This window comes from Leptosomus discolor, chromosome 1 (assembly GCF_034619465.1).
Source record: "Leptosomus discolor isolate bLepDis1 chromosome 1, bLepDis1.hap2, whole genome shotgun sequence".
Classification (NCBI taxonomy): domain Eukaryota; kingdom Metazoa; phylum Chordata; class Aves; order Leptosomiformes; family Leptosomidae; genus Leptosomus; species Leptosomus discolor.
Window position 1 is genome coordinate 211,382,416 of NC_141391.1, and position 19,085 is coordinate 211,401,500.

A 19,085-nucleotide genomic window follows, 5' to 3' on the forward strand; every position below is an offset into this window, starting at 1 on the left:
AGATCCAGGTGCTACTGAAATCAACGTGAGGTCATTGTGGTCAAGATTTTGCCTGCTGAGATTTGTGGTTATTCGTATCAGCAGTGTAAAATCTGGGAGGCAAATCAAGCCTGGGGCCAGCCAGAGGAACTGCAGACGGAGACAAATGTTCTGACTTCTCTTAGGGCTGAAGTGAGCTTCAGTGTTTGAAGTTAGCTGATTTTGAAATGCTGTTTAAATTAGAAGTGGCTACTCTTTGAAACAGAGAAGCTCTGCAGTTGTGAATGTTTTGCTGCTGAGATTTAAAGATAATATGTGTGCGTGGCAGCATACATTGTGTGAAGGCTGAACTCTTGAACTCCTGCTTTGTTTTTGAAGAAATAAGTTAATTCTAAAGGGTTGCATGCTTGGAACGCAGACTGCAGGTTTCCCACACCTGTCCTGTCTACTGCCACCATCAGATTTATAGCCTGTGAGACTGCGAGTGTCTCTTTGGCCCTGATCCAGAAAAGTGCATACGCACTGGCTCATTCGTAGCGATGGGAGAATTGCTGTTCCCCATGGGAGCCATCCTACGAGTCACTGTCGATCGCCTCAGGTGCTGGGTTAGCCAGTGCCAAATTGTCACAATTTCAGCTGCAGTTGGCACCTGCCCGTGGTGGCCAGAGCGTGGTTATCTCTGTGTGGTGGATCACAAGGAGGTGGCTCAGGACTCCTGAACGCAGTTGCAAGTCTGCTTTTTGGGCCTCAAGGGAGCTCAAAAACCAGAACTGATCTTACAAACTGCAGCAGTCAGTTATCTACCTCTGTGAACTCATGCATCTACCGTGACAGCAGGTCCCACTGCTGCTTTTGAGGAAATCATCCTGTGCCTCAGAATAATGACCGTGCTCATAGTACTCCTCTTTCCTTTCCCGAAAAGGGGTTTATGTGCCATTTCACACACATGTTCTACATCCTTTGGTATCGTCATGCATGAGTCTCTTATCATTGATTCTTGCCACCTTGGAGTACTGCCTAACTCGAGCATCACAATGACTGCCCAGCATTTGTAAGCCTGGAGAGCACATAGTCCGAGTCACCCTTATCTGTCTTGAACTAAGATGCCATAACAGCCCTGACCAATCAGTTTGGCATCTGTAGCAAAAAGCTTCACGTAAGCCCTTTTCCATTTCTAATGTGAGTTTCATTTCAAAACCAAGGCCATCAGAAACCCGGAGCGCCTGAAGCTGGTTAGATCAACTAAGAAAAGTATTTTTCAGTGTTTGCTGTAAGTGGTCTGGTCCAACTCAGTGTTTTCCAAGCAGAGTTGATCAAAGGGCACATCTCTTTGTTGATACTGATTTACACAGAGCACAGTTTAAAATAGTTATTCTTCTTAAGAAGTTCCTAGTCTTCTGCATTAAAGGAGAGTTTTTTAAGAGACTCCTCAAATGATTCAGCTGACAAGACTGAAAAAGGTTAACATTTAGGACAATCGAGTATCCCTGTTCAGCTGATTCTCAGGATGAACAGGAGACTTAAGATTGGATCTGTGCTTTTCAATATTAGCTGCAAAAAATTTGACTTCAAAGGCACAGAATCAAGTGTACAAAGCTCCTAAACTAGTATCCTGCAGACAGATATAAAGGTTATTAGCTCCAGCTAATCTTGTTTCTAGTTGGGAGCTGAGTCACACTTGGTTGGCAGAGCATGGGCAGGACAAATTTCAATTCCTTAGACGAGCGCAAATCCTACAGGTGTGACTCTCTTTAGGCCTACATAGAGGCAGTGCCCTGGCTAATTTGTGGGGAGAGCATAGTGTATTGTTAAAATAGTTGAGATTTTTTCCCCTGCGTTAATCCTACCAAATTTAGAGCCCAGTCTGACATTGACCGAAATCTTCAGGAAACTCACACCAACATTGGTTTTAAATGTTCAAAATCCAGCTCTTCAACCTTAAACAGCAACTATGTGTAAGGAGCTTGAAATAACATAGACTGATCATTTGTCCTTCAGGTTGCAGAGGGGAAAGAAAAAGTAGAACAAAATCCTGAACTATTGCAGCTAGTTCCTCAGACAGGCTCCTGAACCACTGCAGCTAGTTCCTCAGACAGGCTCATTGCTAGATTTCTTCCAGTTAAGCAATATGAGACATTTCAAGTGAACTCCAAGTATCTCCCCAAAACATGTGAAAGAATAACAAGGGAGGAAAGCTAACGGCCAGTTTCCTGTTAAGCAGAATTTCACAATAATTTCAACGTTTGGGCGGATGGTAATCTAACATAGTTTCAGGCTTACTTTTCTTTCTGTGTAACCAAATGACATTTAACCAATTAGAATTTATTAAGGGTTTATAAAACTCAGGCTGCATTCTTGCAATCTTACGGAGAAGATCCTTAACACTGTATTTCAAACAGCACCGTTTAATCCGAGAATCTCAGACTCTGCATTTCCTCTTGCATTAAACAGAGTGAATTCCCATGCTGAGAAGAGTTGACAACTTTAACCCGCAGTTCTGTTTTGTTACTGATCATTGTTATTACACATGCTGGAAAATGTATGGATTTCCTGAGACAACTGCGTTTGTAATCTTGCTCAACATTATTGCAGCCAATTTGCAAAAACTTGTTTTTCACAAAATGCTTATGAAGTGGCTAGGTGGGCCTTTACGCCGTGTGTAGATAGAAATACTGAGATGTGGTGACTAATTTATTTGGCCAAGACTCATTAAACAGGCAGTACCACAACTAAGACCAGAACTCAGGAGCTTTGTTTTCTAGGTCCATTTTTCAGTCAGTCAACCTTATTTTTGATATCTAACCAGCTTTCAGGAACCCGTGCAGACGGCTTTTCCAGTTCAGTTTTCATATTGTTATTCAGACTTTTAAATATTATAATTTCAACCATAGTGCAGGAATAAAGTGGTCTAGAGGACAGAGAAAGTGTGTTTGGAGCCTTTCCTCTGTATATTAATAAATCTGTATCAAAATCACCCTTCCCTATATAACAAACCCAGCGGTTGGACACTTCTGAATATAAAATAAATTCAGCAGAAGTGACCGGATTAAACAAACACTTTCTAAATACAATAATAAAATAAACACACTGGGATATTTCACTAGAAAGAGCAGGAAAGGCAGTAAGTGCAAAACCACTTGTGATCCTGCTGGAAACATTTTAAAAATTAAGGGGTTTAGTGTTTTAAAAGGAACCAAGAGGAAAGTGACCTCCTGGCCACTAGTTCAAATGCAACGCAAGTCATTATTTTTTTCCTTTTTCTTGATTTGACATCCTTTTGGGAGTCTAAATTCATTTGTCTTGAGACACATCTTGCCAGAAGACTTAGCGAATATATGGGACCACAGAATGAAATACCTTTTTGTTCCTGGAAGTGATTACCTGAAATACATTTGGTGCTTTGAAGTTATGAGGAACTACCTTTATGGTATTTTCTAGGTACTGAGCAGAAATGCTAATACCATCCAACACCATCACTAAAAATATCTTTTTCTCTGATTCTTAAAAGACTTTTTATCACAGCACAAGCAAGCTTTGCTCCTCCCTGACAGAAAAGACGGAGCTAACTAGTGTTAGCCCTTTCTTTTATGGGAGCCATTACTGACTCAGGCTTTTTCCCAGACTCTCAAAGATAGATAGTCACCACTAGTCTTGCCCTATTTGACTGTTTTCTGGGCTCAGAAAGTCCCTGTTTGGAAATTACTCAGTTTTCCCAGAAAAGTTTTGGAAATTTCTCAACTTCCTTCTATAAGCAGCCAGCCTCAAAAAATCTTCACTTGAGGGCAGTGACTGCTGCTTGTGCTCTGATTGTGCTGGGTTCTATTTTTTTTTTTTTTTCTCCCCAGTTTCTTTCAAAATGTTAAAAAACTCAGTAAGAGCTGAGTATGCACATTCTGTGAAGGAAATGTCTCTGAGCAGACCCAGTAAAGTCTGTAAACAGCAACAGCTTGTTTTCTAGGCTGTCAGTCACAGAACAAAGTGGCCAGATCAGCAGATAACACGGAACAGAGCAGCTTCTTGTTCAGACTTGTGCAGATATTTACCTGCCATGGAAGAAAAAATCTGAATAGTTTCTGAGCATTTGCACTTACAAAGTATGACCTATCTAATGGTCAAATGACCATGGGATTTAGGCAGGAGTGGGTGTTCAAACACTGTTTGTCAAGAGTCATTTGACTCGGCATATGAGGTGCTGCTGAGTGGTTTTCTATGTGCTTAGCATGGAAGTGGTTGCCTTAGTCATTTCTTCTAAGTGCTGTTCCACACATCTTCCCTCCGCAAAATTTGAACCTAATGGAGACTTGGGCTTCTCGGTCATAGATTTGTCCTGACTAGAAGTTGTGGTCCTGTTTTAAAACTACTTAATTGATTGTCAGGGAACTACCATAATAAATGCCTGTAGACATACCCAAAATGCCTACTCCGGGATTTATGTTAGTGGTTTACCCTATGGCCCAAGCTAGCAATTAACCTGCAAACTCCAATTAAGACAAACCCACCTAGGTCCCAGAACCTGCTGCTGGGATGTGCAAATGCAGAAATGCTGCAGAAAGATTTTTACAACAACTGAAGCAGTATCACATCGCTACAAGCCACCGTACAGGCTGTCCCAGAGACAAGAACAAAATCGAAGGTGACCTGGAACATCCAAGGGCTCCTTGGGCCTTTAGCAGATGTTAGGATGGCTGGTCTACTGCTGGGGATGCCGAGACTACCTGTCTGGCTGGTTAATGGCCCTGCTGCCCTGCAGGAGAAGCCTGTGGACTGCAAAATCTGCAGCTCTGGACAAGGTATCTCTTTCCACAGCTCCAGGACAGCCACGCTTTTTGGCAGGATAAAGGGCAGAGTTCAGGAAGGCAGGAAAAAACTGCTATTAAGAAGTAAGCCAATAAAAATTAATTCTTTGGCACTCCTCAGTGTCCTGTCTGGCCTTCTTGGCTGTGTATTTCTGTGATTTTAAAAGTAACAGCAACACTGCCTTCCTTCCCAAGACTTTGAGGGATTTTTTTTTTTCTTCATGTGCACCCAATTCCTTGTGTGTTTAAAAGTGGGAAGGGAGGCGTTTTTGGGTTCATAGGAGAAAATCCCATGGTTTCATTTCATCTGCGAGAATCTGCCTCCCGTTCCATGAGCATTCCCTGCTTGCTGGTGTGCGGCGACACTGCTCCAGCTGGCCAGCGTGGCCACTAGAGGTTGCAGGGAGGAGAATGTTAGCCAAGTGGTTGGGCCTGGTCCCATGGAGGGTTTTGTGTAGCAGGACATAAATTCAAGCTGGAGTCTTAACAGCAAAGATGTTGTGCAAAGGCCGGGTCACTGGGGCAAGAGGCTAAGAGCAACCTGTGATGCTAAGAAAGCAAATCGTTACTTTTTGCAGCAGGTTGTAAGGCCTTAAATAAAGGTGCTTTATTGCGGCTGAAAGCATCACTTTTTCCTCTTCCTCTTGTTTTTTCTATGTATGAACATGTCTGTGGCACTCTGCTCAATGAAATGTGACATGGTGGCTTTTGTGTCCAGTCACTGGTAGGAAGTGCTTCAACATAACCATCTGGCAGAGCTTCTCTCCAATTTTGATAATAGAGGGAAAACTTAACTGGGCTGCCATAAAACAAATAAAGAGAGAAGAAAAAGGAAACCCCAGTGCCTTTTGTTAAGGAGGAACAGATGTAGAGCTGTAACAGCCTGCCAGCTAGGTCAGGTCATATCAAATATTGTGGTTGTTTTCTTGTAGCCTGATCCTCCTTTTGAACTCTCTTTCAGCAATGAAGTTGTAAGGAATGAATTAAAGAAGCTGCCAGCCCTTCCCACACCAGCGCTGAAGGAGCATCCTTCCCTCGCTTACTGGTAACGTATCATTCTGCTGAGCAGCTTTGCAGTGTCTTATGCAGGACCTGGCCCTGGCAATAAGTGATCTGAGAGTGAAACTAGGATGCAGGGATTCCTGCCTTTTAGCACTGGGTCTGCCACTGACTCATTGCATGATGCAAGACAAGTAGAGCTACTGCTGTGGGCCTCAGTTTCCCTGTCTGCCAAATGGGTGCAGTTATGTCTGGCCAGAAAATTCATTGTAAATGTGCAAGTGTCCTGATGAAATCAAGAGGCCTAATGTGCCATTTCCTTTACCAGCACTTTGCATCTGTGCAAAGAGTTTTCCCAGTTTGAAATGTCAATGTTTTGCATTGCTCTGTGTTATTTTGAGTGATTGAGCTTCATCTTGCAAGGCCTCTCTGTATGGCATAGCTGAACTAAAAGGGATATATTTCTCCTTTTATACGAACTCGGTGATGTTTGGAGGTGGAAGCTTGGCAGCTCTGTCTTTATTGCACTGAAAATTAAATCTGGGGTAGGAGCAGGGTCACAATTAAATTTTGTGTGCCTCACACATAGATTCTTTGTGCCACCCTCTTGCCTCCTTTTATCTTTGCAAATAGGAAAGAATTTGGGGAAAGACTGTTCGTTAATGGGAAGATGGTTTCACTTGATTTTCTGTTTGCTCCTCTTTCATGTTTGCCTTTAAAGCATTAGGCTATAAGCCTGGGGGTGGGAGTGAACTTCTTTATCTGCTACTCTTTTAATTTCTGCATCTTGGTAATCTGAGGATGGCACAGGGAAACAAATCAGTTTGTAGTTTATGATCTGAATTCTTCCCTTTGCCAGAAAGGCCATCCACTTATCCTAGCATGGTTACAATACCAGAATTAGCCGTACCTCATGTCAAGCCGCAGGCGAACTAGTCTGTGAGGTCTCCTAATCACTTTCTGAGCACATCAAGAGAGACTCAGGGTCCCCACCTGAGGTTAGGAACACTGACACAAAAGCTGTGGATTATCACAGTCTCGTGGTGTTTCTGTCTAAGAATCAAACCAAATCTTTATAAAAAAAATAAAAAATATAGACTGTCATTTCATTGGAAGAAGAATAGTCTCCCTCTTCGGAACATCTCTTTCCATTTTCCACAAACTAATCCACACACTGAAAAAGCAGTGCATTTCCAGTCAGGTCAGTGGCCTGGTCTGACTGACAGAACAGTAGCTCAAGCTAAAAGCCACCACCAGAGGAGCGGTGGGAACATGTAGCCAGGGACAGGGAAGGCAAATCCGACCCTTCAGCAGCAACATGGACTGAGGTCTTATTACAGTGATCACGCAGCCTTTTCTTCAGTTGCCGTTGATGGTATCTGTACACAGGAAGGCAGCGACAACCCAAGCTGCCTGTCAGACCCCGTCTGCCCACCAGGATCTGTCTGCCCCCACTGTCAGCGTTAGTCAACATGCCTACGTTAAGGACTTCTGCTGGGAATCTCAGTGAGGTCTGGGACTGCCTCTATCCATAAGACACTCCACTCTCCTTGGATTTGGGCTATGTTCAGTCACCTGAAGCAAGAAGAGCCATGTCAAAACCTCATGCTCAGAATGCGAGTGCTTACAGTTATACACAAGGTACAGCACTTCTTGCAGCTGTACTTAACTTTGTGGGAGTTCTCATGTGACTGAGAACACGTCGCAGGTTGGGAAGCTGGTTGTTTCCAATGAAGTAATAAAACCAGTGCCTACAGTTCCTATGACGTCCTTGTGATTTCACTTCCGTAGCCAGGTCTCAGACCTCTTATGCATCAGTAGTTCATTATTTTTTAATGGTGGCTTTTTCATAAGCACCCTCTGAAACACTGAATGCTTTCTAGAAGAGGCTGCTGGTCAATCAGACAAAAAGCCTCTTAAAGTACAGATCAAACTTCAGTGATCTGTAGATTTTTAGGGCAGATTTTTAAAACTGTGTTTTCTGACACTTCTGTGTCTCATGCAGATTGCACACTGGATACAAACTTCATCCAGTTCTTTTCTGTGTACAATCAGTTCTATGCTGCAGTTCTTCAGCATTAGCGCAAAGCAGTAACAAGTGTATTTCCAGCTCCAGAAAGAAACATTTAAAACATATGGGGTAGGATGGGTAATTTTTCTAGTTTAAAACAAGCAAACAAAAGAACCCTGTGCTCCATTTGTATAGACTGAAATGGACTAAGAGGCAATAAAATGGATAATCAAGTAAAAACTGATACCTTCAGCAAGATACTATGATAGATCTGCATGAAATAATATAACATTTCCTTCACACACTATGAACAGCATCACCTGTTGCTCCTATCAAATGTAGTAGGACCAGTGGGATGAGTCCTGGATTCTTAGATGCAGCGAGGGCTGAATCAGCACCGTTTGGTGCCTCCAGCTCCACCTTCACAGAGTCTCCTGGCTGCACACCCTTGCTGTAGGCCTTTCCCTTCACTGTAATATCTTCTTGGAGGTTTGTAGACATCTCAACAAAGATGAAGGTTGTAGTTTTTATAACATCAAGTTGCTGTTTCCAGCTCTCTACAGATTAAGAAGAAGCAGTTGCATATCTTGTTCTCAAGCATCTCTTGGCATCACTGGAGCAGGATGGGGCTTTTTGGTGGGGGAGTTTTATGGGGTTTTTTTTTAAATGAAAGCTGAGCTTCTGGTCCTCCCACACAGTCCAGGAACCAGAGCCCTGAGTTTTGATTTTTCTCGCCCATGTGTGGAAACAACTGACAGTATTTATTATTTTAGACATAAAACTAATCACAATGAGACAGGAAAGAACCTGTGTTAGTTCACAGCAATCCTTTCCATCCATTGTCATTGCATTTTATCTCAATTCAGCTCCTCCCCAGCAAGCCAGACCAGTACCAGGTTGCCAGTAAGAATGCAAGAAGGAGATGCAACAGCAGAGAAGTGGGTGCTAGAATGGGATTTTCAACAGACCAGGGGAAGATAGACTTCTTACAGGTTCCAACAGACTTTGAATGCAAGCTTGTTTTCAGCAACCTAAAGCATTAGCATTGCCAGAAAACTCACCTTTGAAAATATCAGCTGAAAATTACTATTTATTTTCTCTAATACAGCACAGACCTGAGGCCCTTTGGCCCAAGAGATGTTCTGCTGGCTTCAGTGGGACAGCATATGACTGCAAATAAAGACAGTATATTCCAGAATATAATCAAGATGAAAACGGTTCGAAACAGAACAACAGTAACACACAGCAATGAGTGGACAGCTATTTAAAACAGTTCAGTGTGCTGGGAGGAGAGGGGGGAAACAATTACCTTTGAAAATCTGGATCTGATGATGAGAAACTCTGGCCCTGCATTTGCTTGCCTGCCGTTCAGTTCTATAAGCTGCTGGGACAGGAGGGATTTCTTGGTAGTTCTAAAGATCTTTATCAGAGTTGTCTGCTGCAGGATATCATCCATGTGCCAATTTTTGCAGCTTTGGGGGGAATGTTTTATGAGCTGGCAAACAACAGTAGTGATTCAGCAGCCTCCGTGTCTCCACATTAGTTAAGCATCCTCTGTCAGCCCTGCGTTATGAATGAGTTTCTGTGTCACTGACACAGCAACAAGCCAGAGCAGGGGGAGAGGAGACGTCAGCTGGTGGTCCAGGCGGTGTCCCAGCGCTCTCCCAGCTGTCAATAGCAACACGGCAGCCACTCAGAGAAGAACAGCTGAAATGATAGGGGAGAATTATTGTAAGCGCTGCTAATGCTCCTTCTGACCCGTGAATGATTTTGCTTGTTTTCCCTGGCACAGGCTGGGCTTACTCCTCTGCCCCAGAGCTGGAGGCAGAAAGTGACCTCTGTGCTGGATGATCCTTCTTGCACAGGGAATGAAAAGGAAGTTCAAAGACCTGGGAGAGGAGTGACTGTCATGCAGACTGTCAGCTTCATCTGACTATGATCATTTCTTCAGCGTGGACCTCCCATCTGAGCTAGGTGCCCTCAGCTCCCTTTGCTGTCAGGATAAATCGTGCTCTGGATTATCTGTTTCTTTCCCCAAAGTGTGACTAGCTCAGTGTTGTAGAAAGGTGAAAGGCCTCAAATCCCACTCTTAAATATTCATGGCTCGAGTGATAATTCAGGCTTTATTTTTTTTTGTCCAAAAGTAGAAACAAGGATGATACTTATCTGGCACTTAACATCTGTAGACCTCAAAACATTACACAACGGAAAGGAAGATCATCAGTATCCTAAGAAGGCAATGGAGGTATAGAGGGTGTTGCCTCCATTTGTTAAGGAGAACTGGCTAGCCTGCACTATCCCACATCTTTTAGTATGGATTGAGAACATAACTTTATTCCCAGTGTTCAGGAAGGCTTCCTGACATCTGCTCTGTCGTTTTGAAGGAAATGGGCCATCGATTGGCTTCCCTACCCAAGGGGTATGGTCTGGGAACATATCCATTATTTTATAATAATCATTTGTAAGGAAGCAGAGCACATCCAGAATCACATTAGGTAATCATCCTGTAGGCACATCTATCCTTTCTTTGAATGGCATCAATATGAGAGCTTGATCTGTACCATAAACTACACAGAGTGGAAACCAAAGCTAAGAGTGTTTTCCACTGGAGACACTCCATTGTTTTCTGAGAAGTCACTCCTGGTTTGTTCCTGTCTGAGACAGAGAGGAATTGCATCCACATGTAATTGTGGTTTTAAGAGGTAATTTCAAAGGGCTGTAAGCCCTCTCTGTCTATCTTTTTTATTAAGAATGATGCTTTTTGGAGATCTTCCAGTACTGAACACTCATGTAATTCAGTTATTGCTCCAAAAGTAATCCTGTTTATGATAATCATGGCAGGAGACCTGGACTCTGCCTTCATGTGCACGCCCATAACATCTGTGGTACTTGCTTGGATCAGTGGGCTGAATATGGTTTCATAGCTGTTGAATTTATAGCTTACAGATCATTTTCTAAGCATTAAAATTATTCTGAGGGATTTGATGGGAGAGCTGGACCGTTCTTTTACCCATGTAATTTGTCATTGACTCAGTCAGCACCCTGTACCCGCTGTGGCGTGCTGGTGGGACATCACTTCGCCTTGCCCCAGTAGCAGCCCTTTTATTTTCGCAAGTGACTTTTGGGGGAACTCACTTGGTGAGTGAATGAGGAAAGCAGTTACTCTCAGTCAAATTACAGGCTTGTGGGTGAACAGCTGTCCCTATTGACAATCCAACAGACTGTCTATTTTGAATTACTCTGTGCTGTCTACAGTGGTCTTTCTGGTCCTCTCTCTTCCTTCCTGCATTGTCAGGATTGGATGCACAGTCCTCAGCTCCCCTGTGCCAGGCCCCACGCCCCATCTGTGCGCAGCACATCAGGTCACAGAGCAGTTTCTGTCGTCTTGTGATGCCACAGAACAGAACATCCTGTCACACCAGGCTCTATGTGGCCTCTAGCGGTGGCATCACTGAGGACAATATGAAGGCTGTGCCCAGCAGGGGCAGGGGAACTTCTTTCTAAATGAGATTCCGGCTCCACGCAGATCCATCTGGTGCAAGGATGCATACAGGGAAGGCAGCAATGAGAAGGCACAGTCATGTTAGCAGGGCTAGTGAATTGCTCTGAACTTTTCCACGAAAAGTCCCTGTGGGCAACTCTGAGCAGTTGTGGTGAGGTCATCTACCAGACCATCCCACACTGCCATGCTCCTTCACACTGTGTAGCAATAAAAATAGCTCCAGTTCTGCCTGGGGAAGGATTACTGCATGGTGCACAACTGTGTGGCTGCCTTTAAAGGCCCTATTAGTAGCCCCAGCTGGACCCAGGAAATGCAGAGAGGGAGGAATGCCGATTCGTGTTGGCCTAAACTGCATGCAGCACGAGGACATTAGGTAGCCACTTGGTACTGCTGGAAGCTTATACAATGCCAGGTGGGGAGGGCACAAAAGTGGCATAAAGGTAGTTTAGGTTTTCTTCCTCTTGGACTGGCAAGGTCTGTACAGTATCTTGAGGGGACTCAACAGATTCCTTGTCTTTGGTGTTGCAACATAAAGAGCAAGAGATTGGATTTAAACCTGAGGACTTGATTATTCTGTCATGCCAATGTAACAGAGCTGGTCCTGTGGGCATTACGTTGCTGAAAGTTAGAGAAGAACCAAAGTCAGACCAGTCTGAAAGTACCAGGCTTGGAGGCTGTGATGACTTGTATGGCTGGAGATTGAGAGGAATGCTATTGATGTCAAAGGAGGGGGCTGTCAACATTCAAAAGTAGATCATTGGCTTATACTTTGCCATGCTGTGACCTTGCTAGCACAGTTGATTGTATGCATCAAGTAGCTCTATTTTTGTGCTCTCCTGCTACCCATTCACTGGAGAAGAAGGAATGAGGTTCTTTAGAAGTGAACTTAGAGATGTCTCTCAGTGTGTCATTTGGGTCATGCTGATCTGCTCTTGGATGCTACATCTCTAATGCCGTGTATAGGTGAATGTCTCAACATGCATTTATCAAACATGCCCAGAACTGTTCTCTGACACATGGGCCCACTGGTGTGGAACAGCATCCATCTATACCATGAAACTGTCTTAGTCTCCAAAGCAGTTTTGGTGGGAACGGTGCATAGCCAGGAGTTGCCTGGGGGAATGCAAGTAGGGGGGGCCAGGTTTGAGTGCCTTGGAAATATTCCCTGCCACTGTTTAACCTGCTACTGCAGACATTGCCTCTGTGTACACTAGGAATTTGACTCCTTTCTGAGAGAGGTTTCTCCAGAATACTTTCACTAGTGCTCCTGTACGTGGTTTTGTGCAGTTGCAGTGAGCAGTAATCTGTGAGGCTTAGGGCTATTACTGGCCACCAATTTCTGAAAGCTTTGCTAGCTTTCAGAGAACTTGGTGGGCTTGGAAAGAAGTTGCACCAGCTAGGACAAAGCAGAGCTTGAGCGGCTCCAACACGCATCTGATCGCCACACAATGTAACATCGTGGGCATCATCCGCAGATAAGGAAAGCAATGCAGAAAGGGAAAAGTCTGTACGCATAGATACCGTGTTTGTAAGTAAAAACGGGCCTTATAGAAAGCCAACTCCTAGAAAACCATTTTTATACTCAGTTTGTGAGTCCCCTTATTTACCCTGGGCTGCATCAAATCCCCTCATCTAACACTTTTTTGCTTGGCACCTTTTGATTCCCCCAGCTGGTAGCTGTGTTAACAGAAGTATCTCTCACCTTTTGGCAAGATTCTTAGTCATGATACTGCCGTTCTATAAAACATCTATTTTCTTCCTTTCCAGTGAGGATCGAGTCATTGAACATTACAAGAAACTAAATGGTCAGACAAGAGGTCAAGCAATTGTGAAGTAAGTGAATTAAGAGTGACTTCTTGTGACCTTTGTTTTATCAGGAAATATTTATACTGGTTTGTAAATACAATATGTAACTATATCTCTCATCTAATGCTTTATTTTTAAGAATTTATATACTTAATTATTTATTCATTAAAGCTTTTCTTTTCAGATCTTCCTCTTAGCTTCTCAGACATGTTTTTCTCTTATGTGTTGTTTTGCAGTTACATGAGCATTGTAGAATCCCTCCCAACATATGGAGTGCATTATTACGCAGTAAAGGTACGTGCTACCAAAAAAGGGTCATTTATTGAATTAAATTGTTGTTGGCAAGGGAGGGAGAGAGGTACAAATAACCATCCTCCTTTCAGAACACAATACACTGCTACTACGGTCTCGTTTCACTTCCTGTGGTAGGATAAACTTATTTCAACTGTGTAGTGAATGTTTGGTAAATACAACTCCAAAGAGGAAAATCCTGTTCTTGGAGATAAAACTCTTACAGTTTTGTTGTGCTGGAGACGCTCGGCCCACAAGCAGCGGCACGCTCTAGTGATGCCAGTGAACCAGCACCAAAGGGACAAGCTAGCCACATCACTGACAGACTTGATGCTTCGCTTCTTTTTGTAGTTCTGGAAGGTCAGATTTTTCTCAGCCTGCAGATCCACGAGCAACTAACTAGGGCCAGCCATGACCTGCAGATTGCAGCTCCCTTTACGTGAGATATAGGTAGATGGATACAGATACAGTATATCTTTTTAACGTCCCATACTCTAGAGATAACACATCCCTCGCCCCAAACAGCTCTCCACTTCCAACTATGTGGATTTCATGCAGGTATTCATGAAATGCCTCATTTCTTTTGTCTAACGATTTATCACCAAATCTTCTAGTCTCATATTATTATTATTACTTCCCTGCCTGACCAGCTGTGTAGAGCTGATATTTTTTTAAGCAGAGAAATCAATAAACATACAAAGCTAGATCCACACTCCCCAGAGCATTTTCGCTCATTTATCACCCCTGAAGTTTTGATGGGTTTCATCATTATCTCTCTGCACAGATCATATGGGGTTTTATACATCTGTAATGTCTTGCACACATGGGGTACCATAAAACCACAACTATCTGACAGTACCTGTCTCAGGGAGATGGGTTTCTAGTCTGTTCATGCTCATGCGTGTGGCATTTTGTGAAATCCATCAGCCTCATCTTTTGCCAGAGGGCAGGATCCCTCCAGCACCCTCTGCATCCAGATCTCTTGGACTAATCTAGATCAAGAAAGATTGGGGGGATTGGGCTGGGTGTTCAAGCCTGCAAACACCTGAGAGCTCTTCCAGTGAATTCCACATGATCAATAGGTACCAGGGAGGAGCAATGAGGCAGCAAATATTGCACATAATAGGGTTTGCTTCTGCCTGATGCAGAGGTTTTGGTTTTGCTGCATTTTACTCTGTCATTCTCTATCACATTAACAGAACAGATGTAATTTCATTGAGGACTCCAGTTCAGTAAATTGCAAAGAGGCTGGTATCAGATATCAGCCATTACTCCATAAGGCCATTTTATTGCATGCTCAGACACAAAGCAGTTGGGTCCGAGCCTGTCAGACCTTATCACTTGGTAGCTCTCAGGTCCCATTACTGCTGCATTTTCAAGATTAATGCTAAAATCCCTCCACATAATTCAAGTCAGCTGGGCAATTCGCTTTCCTTCCTCTCCAATCTCTGAGTGTTCAGACTGAATAATTTACAGGGATGAGAAAGAGGATGCACCACTGCACAAGGGACCCATGTCAAACCTCTCACCTCCCCTGGCAGCACTTTGAGTAACCTGATCACACGTGATGCATTTTAAATGATTTTATACATCATGGCCGAAAGTGAAACAGTCTCTCCTAAACACCATGGAGCTTTATGACTTGAGGAAAATCAGCAGGGGTAAATTTAACAGCACCCATGACATTCAAAGATCTTGCTTAGAAACAAATCTTCATCTTGAATAACAACTAGGAAATCTTCAGCATTTCCCCATCCCATTCAACATAACTCCCTCTGTTTTCTCTTCCAGGACAAGCAGGGAATTCCTTGGTGGTTAGGACTTAGCTACAAGGGGATTTTTCAGTATGACTACCACGACAAAGTGAAACCAAGAAAGGTAAGTGTTTACTCTTCTATCAAGGTCTGGGCTTGCCACACATGTCATAGCTTGATTTGAGGGTGTGATATATGCCAAATGCTGGCATTTATTCATGTGATTTTGAAGGATGTTAGTTTTTTCCCAAACTTGTCTGAATGCCTGCAAAGAATTAACGGACAAAAGTAGCTCTTAATTTATTAAATGTTGTGGTATGGAGGTGAAATAAGTGTCACTTAATCTTGCAACTTTTGCTTCTTTTTTACGTGGTTCATAAGACATAAATGGGAACTGAAGGATGGATCCTCTCAGGTGTGGGAGGCCTTCCACCCACTGGCTATGGTGGGACTGAGGATGCTGAGCCAACCCTTGATAGTGTATTGTCAAGCCATAAATGATCTGAGAGAGATGGGGAAGAAGAGACAGGAAAGCTTCTTCCATTTATTACCAAAAGAAAAAATTGCGTGGTTTTCCCAGAAGCAGCGTTATATTTAACAAGCAACAGTTTTGCTAACTGAAGAGCTAATGTCAAACTAGCAGGGAAAGATGACTTTCATCACATGCCTAAAAAAAAAATAGGTGTTAAATAGTTTGTGCCCTGTATCTGATTTGTTTGGGAACTTCACTTCGAAACAGTTCACAAATCAAGCCATGACACACATAGAACTGATCACAAAACTAGAGCTTGGTCAGTGTGAGTAGCCATTCTGGTCCCTTTATTACTGTTTCTAGTGAGGCTTTCAGTGCATCTGAAAATCGGGATTTGTCTCAGTCCTTCCAAATTGCCTTTGAGAAATCCAGCTACAGAATGTCCGGTTCATTTGGGAGGAGGAAGGTTTTGATGCCCTGAGCTCACCCTACCAGGCAGATCCATGCATCCTGATTTTCCTATTAGATAGGATGCCATCTAATATAAAAAAGCTCATCTCTGAGCACATGCCCTGCAGGTGGGCATGCATAGTCTGTGAGCAACAGTATTTGCTGTACTGCAAACCTGTGGAGACATCAGGAGGCAAGGTTTCAGGCTTGCTTGCAGGCTAGAGAACTGGATGATTTGGAGCAACCAGGCAGCTCTTCTATGGATGCAAATGTTTCCACGCTGAATTAACGTGCTGCATTTCTCTTTTACATTGTCTCTGTGCCAAGGTCTCCTCTCCCTTTCTTTCACCTCCTCTGATCACATCCAAGTTGGACACTGCCTGGTGCTCACAGATAGCATCTTCTATTAGACTAGAATCAAGGTTTTGGTAGAAAACAGGACTGCTAAGGAGGCAGCAGGAGACAATAGGAGCATTGATTAGCCTTTTATTCACTGAAGGCTATGAATGGGACTTGTTATTCATTGAAGGAAAGGATGAGGGGAGTAAGGAGGTCTTCACAGAGCATCTGTGCTCTAAAAGACCTGTCTATTTGGGATCAATCATTACCTGCAGGGCAAGCCATACTAACACGTGATAGTTTAAAACATGCCTAGGCTAGGTGTTTGCACCCACCTATCTCCATTAGTGCCAGCCCCCCAGGGAAGACATGTCTTTAAAACATGCCTTCGGAAATGAGTCTTAGTAATAGAAACATTCCTTTGGAGGAAAATAATGCCCTGCTGTGACAGGACTCAGCCATTCACAAGCTGTAGCAATTTTTGAGAGTGTTGGAGAGCATCAGAAGAAAGAGGTCAGGTACTCTGTCTGCGTGAGGAGACAGATGTTTCCACAACAGTCAAGCCTCCTTTCTCAGCTTCTCTATTTTCTCTTCTTCTCAGCCACTTGGGGTGATCTGGTCTGTAGGTTGGTTTTAGAGCTTGATAACGTCTTGGCCAGCCTCTCTGTGTCCGCACTAACCTACTAGCTCTCACATTGCCCCCCGCATCAGGGGCTGTAGGCATCTCCTACCCTTTTTCTGCAAGTGTAATCCTAAAAAATACCGTGCCAGTTTTCTCTTTATTGGGAATTATTATTTTTTTTGTCTCAGCAAATCATGTATGAAATGCAGGAGACCCAAAACAATGGTGCTGCCTTATGTATAAACCACTGAGAACTTCTGTGGCTTAGCAAAAGTGGTCATAAATCTGGGAGGAAAGATTGGGTGGGAAGGGAAAGCAGGAATTTCCGGGCTAGAATTTGTCCATTGCCATAATCCAGAGACCACAGTAATGAAACAACAGCCTAGATGAGCATTTCTCTGTTACGTGATGCTTGCAAACCCCATCTGTTGGCAGGGCTATTCCGAAACACACAGCCCAAATCAGGGACAGGACTTGGACAGAGTGGCTGAGGTTTCCTTATTTCTCCATCGTGTGCTTTTACCTTCTGTAGAGCAAGTAAAAAGACTTCTTACCCTACACAGGTGGTAAAACCCCTCTGGCAAGAGCAGCTCAACTGCCTCAGTAAGGCGTAATGTTTAATCCTCTGCTAATTAGATTGTAAAATTGCACTTGATAACCCTGGTATCTGGGAGCTTACCGTAGTATCTGATTCGTTTCACTACACCAGCATGGGCTGGTTCAAGTCTTTGCTGTGCAAAGGAGAGGGGTAAACCTGACTGAACTTTCTGCAAGGTAAAATTAGGGGGGGAAAGGGAAAGAGATTATGTCTTTTCTGATCTTTATTATTTTGTTCCTGTACATTGCCAATGCCAGAAAGAAATTGAAAAATTACAATGGAAAAATATATCTCCCTGGAAGAAACACAAGCAGAAGATTGTAGCAAGAAACCAGCTGAAACCAAGACATTTATATTAAATGCATATAGAAACCTTGCTTGTCTTATAAGGGAGATGTAATGTTTTCCTATTATGTCATCCTAGATAGATTTCCATGCTTATTGTGTTTGCAAGTAAAACTGTAACCCACACTAAGCAGCTGAGCCTATCTCAGGCGATCCCATTAGCAGTCAGTCAAAACCTCGTTTTTATTAAATTGCTGAAGTAAATCAGCCATGTGTCTCTAGAAAACTAACTAGGTTTGTCAGCAAGTTGGATGACTCCAGACCGGAGAATTGAGGCTGACGCAGGGCCAGAACCTGATCTTGCTTGTGCTATTCTCACTCAGGCATAAGTCCTGCAGCATTGGAGGATGCAGCTGAGATGGGGATCTGGCACCTAGTCCAAGGTGGTTCAGACGGGAATGCAGGGCTATTAAACTGGAATGCAGCTGCGCTGCAGAGCCTAATGTGGCTCTGCGCTTCTATTTCTATGTTCCCTCCTGTTTGATGTTTGAATTCTGTGGAAGCCCTGAAGCTACCCAAAGCCATCACTTTGAGGCTCATCGTGTTCCTTTCTGTTTTCCTCCTGTATGTTCAGGGGCTAGCTCACAGACTCGGCAAGCCCTGCCAAAGGTTTCCTCTTGAATGTTGCCTGTTTGAATGCAGATTTGGTCCGTTTCAGTTATGATCTGACAGCTGTTCATTCTTAGGTATTAAATAAATCCAAAGGTTTTGGTATATCTCACAAAATCCATCACTGAAGCTCGACAAGAAGTTAAGGGAGTATCAAGTGTGGAAAGATGGCTGCTGTCCTGCTGACCGTATACTGAGGCATTGTGGAATTTTAACAATGGCTTGCAGAACCAGTGTCATTTTTTGTAGCAGCAGCGCACAGCATCCAGGACGGGCAGAATCCATCTCCCTCTATGTTACACTTCACTTCTACAAACTCTTCCCTGTGAAAAGTAAAGGCCCTTCAAGGCTTGGTGTGCCTTGAAAGAACACAACAGAAAAGAGTCGTTGTGCTGCTGGGCTCTACCCATCTTGAGTCAGCACCGTCCAAGATTCATGATAAACCAAAGCAAATTCTTTAGAACCAGGTCTTCAGATAGGATGTGCCAGCACCACTCTCCCACAAACTGCTG

General features: G+C 43.5%; 1 protein-coding gene across 4 annotated transcripts in view; it reads left to right on the top strand.

Annotated features, from left to right (window-relative positions):
- Positions 1-19,085, top strand: part of FRMD4A (FERM domain containing 4A) — a 224,525-nt gene that overhangs the window by 155,447 nt on the left and 49,993 nt on the right. For all 4 annotated transcript variants that reach the window (XM_086474608.1, XM_086474614.1, XM_086474601.1 and 1 more), the window contains exons 8-11: positions 5,737-5,820; positions 13,055-13,120; positions 13,330-13,387; positions 15,176-15,262. In XM_086474608.1, the coding sequence (XP_086330734.1) occupies positions 5,737-5,820; positions 13,055-13,120; positions 13,330-13,387; positions 15,176-15,262 (295 nt within the window). The remainder of the gene's footprint in view (positions 1-5,736; positions 5,821-13,054; positions 13,121-13,329; positions 13,388-15,175; positions 15,263-19,085) is intronic.